Raw genomic sequence first — 10,625 nt, forward strand, 5'->3', positions numbered from 1 at the left:
ACACACACACACACATACTATTTCTGTATGTCACTCCAGCACACACACACACACACACACACACACACACACACACACACACACACACATACTATTTCTGTATGTCACTCCAGCACACACACACACACACACACACTATTTCTGTATGTCACTCTAGCACACACACACACACACACACACACACACTATTTCTGTATGTCACTCCAGCACACACACACACACACACATTTTTATTTCACACACACACACACACACACATACCCATGGTCTGCAGGTCAATGGACTGGGCTACGGTTCTGGTATTCTCCTCCACCGCTATTGCCTTCTGGAACATTATCATCTTCACTACCTTCTGGCACTCTTGGAATTTTAACCGCGCATCTCGATCGTTTGGCCGCGTTTTGGTCACCTGTGGAAGACTGTCATTAGATTGAGGGTCGTTAGTGAAAGAGGATCCTTAGTCCGGCCTTAGGTTCCTTCTTCCACATATAAAAAAAAAAATGTTACTCATGACAAATGCGATGAAACACCTTCTTTTTATTTATTTATTTTCTTTACGCGAGGAAGAAGGAACCAAAGGCCACGAGCCCGCAATTGTTGTTCCTTCCAAGAGAAAAACAAGATACAAGAGAGAGACAAATTCCAGATCCAATCATTTTGAGATGCCTGGACACACTGCATCTGAAAGACTGGAGATTATAAGAAGAAGGAATTACACACACAGGGAGACAGTTCCAGAGTTGACCTGTTGCAAAAATGAAAGACTGGGAGTAACGGTTAAAGAAGAAATACAGACAGAGGGAGACAGTTCCAGAGTTGACCTGTTGCATAAATGAAGGACTGGGAGTAACAGTTAAAGTAGGAAATACAGACAGAGGGAGACAGTTCCAGAGTTGACCTGTTGCATAAATGAAGGACTGGGAGTAATGGTTAACTCTTGCATTAGAGAGTTGGACAGAAAAGGGATGAGAGTTTGTTGCTAGACGGGTGCTACGCACCCGTTGCAGAGGTGGAGGGATGCAAGCAGACAGTTCAGAGGAGCAGTGACCATTGAAGTAGCAACAGAAAAGAGATAAAGATGCAACAGTGCGGCAAAGAGACAGAGGTTGAAGGGAGCCAGTAAGAGGAGCAGTGACCATTGAAGTAGCGACAGAAAAGAGATAAAGATGCAACAGTGCGGCAAAGAGACAGAGGTTGAAGGGAGCCAGTAAGGGCAGCAGTGACCATTGAAGTAGCGATAGAAAAGAGATAAAGATGCAACAGTGCGGCAAAGAGACAGAGGTTGAAGGGAGCCAGTAAGAGGAGCAGTGACCATTGAAGCAGCAACAGAAAAGAGATAAAGATGCAACAGTGCGGCAAAGAGACAGAGGTTGAAGGGAGCCAGTAAGAGGAGCAGTGACCATTGAAGCAGCGACAGAAATTTGAAAACTGTTTAGGGTCGCGTAAAGTACGCTGGGCTACGTGTTTCAAGGCAGAAAGGCCGACTTTGAGGGGCAGCAGTGTCCTAGCACAACAGGTTGGCTATTTATTTTTTTACAGCCTAAGATCGGATAGCACTTCTTTGTGACTAGCATCATATTCTAGTGTTAATCTATTGTTACAACTCAGCATTCAAGATGGAGAGATGGCAATTTTAGGCCAAGTTAGAGTAAAAAGAGTATAGCACTTCTTTGTGACTAGCATCATATTCTAGTGTTAATCTATTGTTACAACTCAGCATTCAAGATGGAGAGATGGCAATTTTAGGCCAAGTTAGAGTAAAAAGAGTATAGCACTTTGTGACTAGCATCATATTCTAGTGTTAATCTATTGTTACAACTCAGCATTCAAGATGGAGAGATGGCAATTTTAGGCCAAGTTAGAGTAAAAAGAGTATAGCACTTCTTTGTGACTAGCATCATATTCTAGTGTTAATCTATTGTTACAACTCAGCATTCAAGATGGAGAGATGGCAATTTTAGGCCAAGTTAGAGTAAAAAGAGTACAGCACTTCTTTGTGACTAGCATCATATTCTAGTGTTAATCAAGATGGAGAGATGGCAATTTTAGGCCAAGTTAGAGTAAAAAGACAATGCTATGGCTCTACATCCTTTCCACAGCACTTCTTTGTGACTAGCATCACATTCTGCTTCTTATCTGGTGGTGATTCATGAAGGATGTTGTGATGAGTTGGTGATCATCATCCTCATCACTACCATCATCATCATCATCATCAACACCACCATCATCTGTCTTACTTCCATCATTACCACCACCACCATCATCATCATCATCATCATCACTACTATCACCACCATCATCATCATCATCATCATCACCACTGTTATAACCATCATCATCATCATCACCATCATCACCATCATCATCATCTCCACCATTATAACCATCATCATCACCATCATCATCATCATCAACATCATCACTACAACCACCACCACCACCACCACCACCACTGTCTCCCTCCCTCCCTCCCATCTCACCCTCTCTCTCACCATCCCTCTCTCTCTCTCTCTCATACACACCTTACCCCAAACCTGTACAGAAAAAATAACAATAATAACAATAATAATAATAATAAACAAAAGTATAAACACAGTACATATTAAAATCCATCCGAACATCAAACTTCTCCCCCCCTCTCTCTCTCCCTCACTCTCTCTCTCCCTCGCTTTCTCTCTCTCTCTCTCTCTCTCACCGTCTCATAGTCCCGTAGTGCCAATTTGAACTTTCCGAGGGACATGTAGGCAGAGGCGCGACGGTAATACCCCTTGACGTATGTTTTGTCCAACTCTAAGGCCTTCGACGCGTCCTCCAGTGCGTATCTGTGGGTGTACAGTAGGGGTGTTAGTAGTAGTAGTAGGAGTAGTAGTAGTAGTAGTAGTTGTTGTTGTAGTGGTAGAAGTAGTATCTATTATTATCACCATCGTAGTAGTAGTAGTAGTAGTAGTAGTAGTAGCAGTAGTAGTAGTGGTAGTAGTAGTAGTAGTAGTAGTAGTAGCAGTAGTAGTAGTAGTAGTAGTAGTAGTAGTAGCAGTAGTAGTAGTAGTAGTAGTAGTAGTAGCAGTAGCAGTAGTAGTAGTAGTAGTAGCAGTAGTAGTAGTAGTAGTAGTAGTAGTAGTAGCAGTAGCAGTAGTAGTAGTAGTAGCAGTAGTAGTAGTGGTAGTAGTAGTAGTATTGGCAATAGGAGGAGTAGTAGTTGTAGTAGCTCTATTATTATCATCACCATCTTAGTAGTAGTAGTAGTAGCAGTAGTAGTGGTAGTAGTAGTAGTAGTTGTAGTATCTCTGTTATTATCATTACCATCTTAGTAGTAGTAGTAGTAGTAGTAGTAGCAGTAGTAGCTGCAGTGGTAGTAATAGTAGTAGTAGTGGTAGTAATAGTAATAGTAGTAATAATAGTAGTAGTAGTAGTAGTGGTAGTAATAGTAATAATAACAGTAGTAGTAGTAGTAGTAATAACAGTAGTAGTAGCAGTAGTAACAGTAGTAGTAGCAGTAGTAGTAATAACAGTAGTAGTAGCAGTAGTAGTAATAACAGTAGTAGTAGTAGTAACTAGTAGTAGTAGTAGTAACAGTAGTAGTAGTAGTAACAGTAGTAGTAGTAGTAGTAGTAGTAACAGTAGTAGTAGTAGTAGTAGTAGTAACAGTAGTAGTAGTAGTAGTAATGAGAGACTGAAGAGGAGAGTGAATATGAGTGAGGTGGAGAGGGAGGGGGAGGCCAAGGATGAGATGGAGGGATGGAGTGAAGAGGATGGAGAGTGAGAGACTGATGAGGAGAGTGTATGTGAGTGAGGTGGAGGGGGGAGAGGGAGGGGGAGGCCAAGGATGAGATGGAGGGATGGGGTGGAGAGGTATATGACAGAGGGGGGTGTGAGCTGGCAGCAGGGCAGTGAAATGGCAGGGGAGAGGGTGACATGGAGGGGATTTGTTTGTGGCCACCCTGACGGGATTACGGCATCTGGCAATAGATAGATAGATAGATAGATAAAACCCCTAAACACAAACAAAACGTTGGTGTAAAATCAAGTGCATAATATCCGATACTTATGTGTTAGAAATCAAGGAAGAAGACATAGAGTTACAACAGGAAACCATTTGTAACTTCATTTCACAGTGGAGGATGCCAATTGAAGCCCTCGGTACACTGCCATGGAAGGCTGGGATTCCATGGGGTTTCTCTGGTCTCTATCTATCTATCTATCTATTGCCAGACGCCTCAATCCCGTTCGGAGTGGCCACAAACAAACCGCCTCCACGTCGTCCTGTCCCCCGCCATTTCACTGCCCTGCTCCCAACTCACACCCCCCTCTCTCATATACCTCTCCACCCCATCCCTCCATCTCATCCTCGGCCTCCCCCTCCCTCTCCCCCCCTCCACCTCACTCACATACACTCTCCTCATCAGTCTTTCACCCTCCATCCTTTCCACATTCTCTGGTCTCATGGGTAAATATATGACTAAAAACAAAATTTCTTACAGGGCTAACGATTTTTACGATGGAATGCGATAAGACAAAAAACATTGCCAGGCAGGGTATGCTATTGTGGCGTAAATCTAACATGTAAAGTACAGAATGGCGATGCATATTTGAGGCTTGGGACTCCTCCTGAACCAAGCCCTAAACCCACACAGATGCATCCAAAAACAAGTGTCAAGCCAATCTAAATGGCCCAACAGCCTTCACCGAGGCTAACCCACGCCTAACAACAGTTACTAACTCACAAAACCAACAAATATAATCTGAAAATCATTAAAAAAAAAAAGGTCAAAAAATATCTAATTCTGGTGTTTTTTTTTTTTTTTTTTATGTGTTCGACTCTGGGCATAGGCTTCACAGCCTGCTCTAAAGACCCAGTAGTCCTCCTACATACCATACACCTCTTTACATGTCACCACTTCGGCACTAACACCTACCTTCCATATTGAATACATGCTAGGGCTGTCTCATACAGGACTGGTGTATTGGTATTAGCGGAGGTATTGTTATGACATGTCGGTGGGTCGTCTGGTAGATCAGTAAAGTCTGATTTCATGAAATTCAAATCCTTAAACTGTTCCCTGCCCCAGCGGAGATTTGAACCTGGGTCCGGTAGGACTGCAGGCCACCTCTCTACCGATTGAGCCACCGCCTCAGCTGGCCATGGAGAGCATGTGATTCAAACTGATCATCCCCAGACAGTATCACACATGACCCACCACAAAACTGAGGGTAGGCCTATGACAGGTGGGTAGGGAGGTACAGTATTTCTACCCCCATCCCTACTCCAGGGTACTGCTCAGCAGGGTAGCATATGGCTGGCTGTCCCTGTACAGTATATGTATCTACTGATGAAAGAATCTCCTCTCTATTTCACACAGTAGTGAAGTTATTAGCCTCTGAACACCATCACAATCGCATCATGTCGTGTCGGGTCACACATTTCTCCGGTGAACGTAGGATAAACATCACTTGGCTACACTTGCTCCCTGACTCATAATCAGTAATATTAACTGTCTCTATGACCACCATTATTACGGTTAGTATTATTATTAGCATTATTAATATTGTTGCTGTTAATACTGCAGTTGTTATTGTTTTTCCTATTTCTATTATTATCATTGCACTCTCTTCCATTCTGGTGTCCACAGACATCCTCACTCCACATCTTTCACGAATCACATTATTTCGTATCCTATCCACCCTCTGTACTCCACATACATTCCTCAGCAGTCCCATCTCCACTTCCTCACTCCACATCTTTCACGAATCACATTATTTCGTATCCTATCCACCCTCTGTACTCCACATACATTCCTCAGCAGTCCCATCTCCACTGCTCTTACTCTTGACTTTTCATTTTCATGCCACACCATAGTCTCACATCCATATGTTAAAGTTGGCACTAACACTCCTTCATGTAAGCCTCGTGCAGCTGCAACACTCAAGCCTCTGTTTCTTATCAAGGCCTTCATTGCACCAGCTACAAGGAAGTTTGAGTATCGAGTATAAATGAGTACAGTGTCAGTACATTCCTGGTATGCATGGAATTTTCAGACAGTGAGTGATATGACAGTAGCAGAAATATTCGTTATGGGAATTTATTTGATTTCTCACCATTTCATGAGCTGGTAATTTTGTTTTTCTCCAGCAACATGGTTGAAGTACGCCGTTATGAAACCTGTGTGAGGTTGTGAAGCACCTGTTATATCATATAACAGATGGATCACAACATCAGACCTAAGTTCATATAACTTAAATGAACTCAGATCTGAAACACATACACACACACACACACACACACACACACACAAAACTCATATCGATTTCTGACTCGTGGTGTCACTCACCACTAACTCTGACACCATCAATATGACAGTTTAAATGTCGATTCGAAGCGTTTCTGACCTAAGGTGACCTGTTTTAGGACATAATTAACGGTTTAACTCGTTAACAAAAACATTAGCTTCGTTAACAATGGATTAACAAATAATGCATTAATGCCCACCACTGGCATCACTACTACTACTACCACCACCATCCCTACCATTAATACTTATTACTACTACCACTACCATTACTACTACTGCTACTACCATACTGCTACTATCACCATCACCATCACTACTACTACTGTTACTACTACTACTACTACCCCCAACATTACTACTACTACTACTACCACCACCACCACCATACCATCACTACTACTACTACTGCTACTACTATTACTACTACTGCTACAACTACCAACACCACCCCCAACAATATGATGACTACCACCACCACCACCACCACCACACCACACCACACCACTAATACTACTACAACCACCACCACCACACCACACCACACAATGCCACTACTAATACTACTACAACCACCACCACCACCACCACAACACAACGCCACTACCAATACTACTACTACAACCACCACCACCACCACCACCACCACCACCACACCACACCACACCACAACTACTACTACTACAACCACCATCACCACCACACCACACCGCACCACCATCACCACTACTACTACTACTACTACCACCACCACCACCACACCACCACACTCACCCAAAACACTCAGTGCGGAGGTAGGCCAGGCTGCGGTTGCCATAGTAGATTGCCACAGTGTTGTTCAGCTCAATGGCTGACGTGTACAGCTCGATAGCCTTGTCGTATTGCTGCTCTGGAAGGGAAACAGACATGGCTACACTTAAAATGGACACTTCAAATGGACATGGCTACACTTCTTATACTTAAAATGGAAATGGTTACACTCTCTACACTTAAAATGGACATGGTTACACTTAAAATAGACATGGTTACACTTAAAATGGACATGGTTACACTTAAAATGGACATGGTTACACTTAAAATGGACATGGTTACACTTAAAATGGACATGGTTACACTTAAAATGGACATGGTTACACTTAAAATGGACATGGTTACTCTTAAAATGGACATGGTTACTTAAAACAGACATGGCTACACTTCAAATAGACATGGCTACACCCTCTACACTTCAAATGGACATGGCTACACCCTCTACACTTCAAATGGACATGGCTACACTTAAAATGGACATGGCTACACCCCCTACACTTCAAATGGACATGGCTACACTTCATATACTTAAAATGGACATGGCTACACTTAAAATGGACATGGTTACCAAATTGGACATGGTTACACTTAAAATGGACATGGCTACACTTAAAATGGACATGGTTACTTAAATTGGACAAGGTTACTATCTTAAAATGGACATGGTTACACTTAAAATGGACATGGCTACACTTAAAATGGACATGGCTACACTCTCTACACTTCAAATGGACATGGCTACACTCTCTACACTTCAAATGGACATGGCTACACCCTCCACATTTAAAATGGGCATGGTTACTTAAACTGGACATGGTTACTTAAACTGGACATGGTTACTCTTAAAATGGACATGGCTACACTTAAAATGGACATGGTTACACTTCAAATGGACATGGTTACACTTCAAATGGACATGGCTACACCCTCCACACTTCAAATGGACATGGCTACACCCTCCACACTTCAAATGGACATGGCTACACCCTCCACACTTCAAATGGACATGGTTACACTTCAGAGTGACTTGGAGGCATTCTGTCTGCAGCCACCCTTTGCAGGACTGGGGCGTCGGGCTATAGATAGATAGATAGATAGATTTTTCAGACTGTTTTCGGGCTGGTAAACTATGGTACCTTTTCCTACTGAAGAATTTTCCCCATTATCATCATCGCATTCCTTAAGCCGTCCCTACGATTGTTTGTTTACGGTGTGATGGATTAAACTTACTCAACACACTCAAAGGTGGAGTTCGTTTCCCGACTGGATGCTAGGTTGGGTGAGGTTAAATTATTAGGTACAGTTAAGCTAGGTTAGATTAGGTTGGGCTGGGTTGGGTTGGTTTGGGTTGGGTTAGGTTAGGTTAGTTAGGTTAGTTTAGGTTGGGTTAGGTTAGGTTAGATTTGGTTAGGTTAGGTTAGGTTGGGTTAGGTTGGATTGGGTTGGGTTGGGTTAGGTTGGGTTGGGTTGGGCTAGGTTAGGTTAGGTTAGGTTAGATTTGGTTAGGTTAGGTTAGGTTGGGTTGGGTTAGGTTGGATTGGGTTGGGTTGGGTTAGGTTGGGTTGGGTTGGGCTAGGTTAGGTTAGGTTAAATTATGAGGTACAGTTAAGCTAAGTTAGATTAGGTCAGGTTAGGTTGGGTTGGGTTAGGTTGAGTTGGGTTAGGTTAGGTTGGGTTGGGTTGGGTTGGGTTAGGTTAAATTATGAGGTACACTTAAGCTAGGTTAGATTAGGTTTAAACACTTAGGTTAGGACAGTCCCTTCCACCATTACACTGATGAATCAAACAAACTCACACAGCAAAACAGCTAAAAACAACGTGGAAACAGATTTGACAAGAACCATTTATTTACCAGCCAAGCAATAATCAGAAAAATATAACAGACCATCAGGAAAAAGATTTGGTATTATTTTACAAGTGGATAATATGCAGTTTTGGAATTGTAGCACCATTATCGTATAGTATTGTCCCTAAGGATCACAAATAACCCCCATTACCCCATTCGGAAATTGATTATTACTCCCCTAAGATAGGTTAGGTATGTTGGGTTTGGTTTGGTTAGTTTTATTGTGTTCGGTGAGGGGCATTTCCAACAAAAATGAAGGTCAGAAACATTTGAATCACATCAAAAACTGCCAGAAAAATATATTGCACTACCTGGGGGTGTATTGTCCACTTGTAAAAATTTACCGAAGATTTGGTAAGGTGCTTCTACTGCCTCATATAAAGTACATGTTTACTGCAAGATAATAAATAATGAAATGATATTGTTGCTCCATCCCCAGCGTCATTTGAGATGTGAACACAGTGGGCTGCAGGCTTCATTTATCCCCTTCCTACAGTCGCCCATCTTCATTTCTGGAGATAGGGAAGTAACTGAGGGACGTTTGGATAACCAGGCAATGGATCCGCCTGGTTATAGCTGTGCCACCACGTGAAGGCGTCCCTCTCCACCACAACGAAAGGAGGCGAGCCCGAGATAAGACATGCCCTCACGAGTCTTCCAATAGCTCAAAAAAACACGGCTTTACTCACTCTTAAAATACTCATTGGCCTCGTTCTTTGTCTCCTCGGCTCTCCTGGCGTCCTCCTCGCTCACCTGGGCCATGGTGCAGTTGGAAAAAAACGAAAAAAATAAGAGAGAAATAAGAGAGACAGCGTGACCCCGGGAAGCAGGTGTTTGTTTACATCTTAGATCAAACTTATATTACAGAACCCTTATACCGATTAAAGTATCACTTTTATTATCTTATTTATTTTTAAGGATTATATGTGGTAAAAGTTATAAATAATCCCCCCTTTACGCACTATCTTAATGTCGCCCAGACAAAATATTAATAAAAACGAAATATTCCCCTTTACACAATGCTTTACATATAGAAAACTAATATTCAGCTGCCATGTCATTTTTTATGCACCGAAAATTCAAATATTAAAACTTGCCACTATTGGGCAAATAAAAACTGTTGTGATAATACTTGATATGAGATGGCTAACACTGAAGAATCGAGCACTTTTCTCAGTCTTAGTCCGACTGAGGTGGTCACAAATAGCCTTTATGTCGCCCTACCCTCTGCCATTTGGCTGCCCTTCCTGCAGGTCACAGCTCCCTTTCACTCCATCCCTCCATCTCACATCATTTCCTACCATGACGGTTCTGTACGCGAAATAAGCTGCAAAAGGACGAACATCAAGGAAAACAAACATCGTAGCAGCTTTCTTTTTTCGTATATCTAGAGTGAAGCACCAACATGTGAAGATCCATAGCGTGCTAAAATGTGGCATTATAATGGCGTCTGCTCACTGAGCTCTATAGAGCTCAGTGGGTCTGCTAAATTGATGTACGTGCGTGAAAAATTCGGCCTGCTCCTTGGCGCAGTACCGTTTCTAACCATGACTGTTCAGTCCAGCAAATGAACTGAATAGAAATGAAGTAGTTATTGCTGTAAAAATGTTTGTATTATCTGCCACAGTGCTAAAAAAAAAAAAAAAAAAATTGTCACGAATATTTTGATATCGTTTAAGAGAATT

The 10,625-nt window shown here is 42.3% G+C and overlaps 1 protein-coding gene across 1 annotated transcript in view; it reads right to left on the minus strand.

The window, feature by feature from the left end:
- Window positions 1–9,764, minus strand: part of PpD3 (protein phosphatase D3) — a 29,144-nt gene extending 19,380 nt beyond the window's left edge. Inside the window, exons 1-4 of the mRNA XM_080280473.1 lie at window positions 9,630–9,764; window positions 7,059–7,173; window positions 2,696–2,822; window positions 262–409 (exon numbers count right to left, since the gene is read on the minus strand). Of these exons, the coding sequence (XP_080136599.1) occupies window positions 262–409; window positions 2,696–2,822; window positions 7,059–7,173; window positions 9,630–9,702 (463 nt within the window). The 5' untranslated portion in view covers window positions 9,703–9,764. The remainder of the gene's footprint in view (window positions 1–261; window positions 410–2,695; window positions 2,823–7,058; window positions 7,174–9,629) is intronic.
- Window positions 9,765–10,625: the final 861 nt, after the last annotated feature.

This window comes from Coenobita brevimanus, chromosome 10, assembly GCF_032717465.1.
Source record: "Coenobita brevimanus isolate Jiangsu-jjx chromosome 10, ASM3271746v2, whole genome shotgun sequence".
In the NCBI taxonomy this organism is placed as follows: Eukaryota; Metazoa; Arthropoda; class Malacostraca; order Decapoda; family Coenobitidae; genus Coenobita; species Coenobita brevimanus.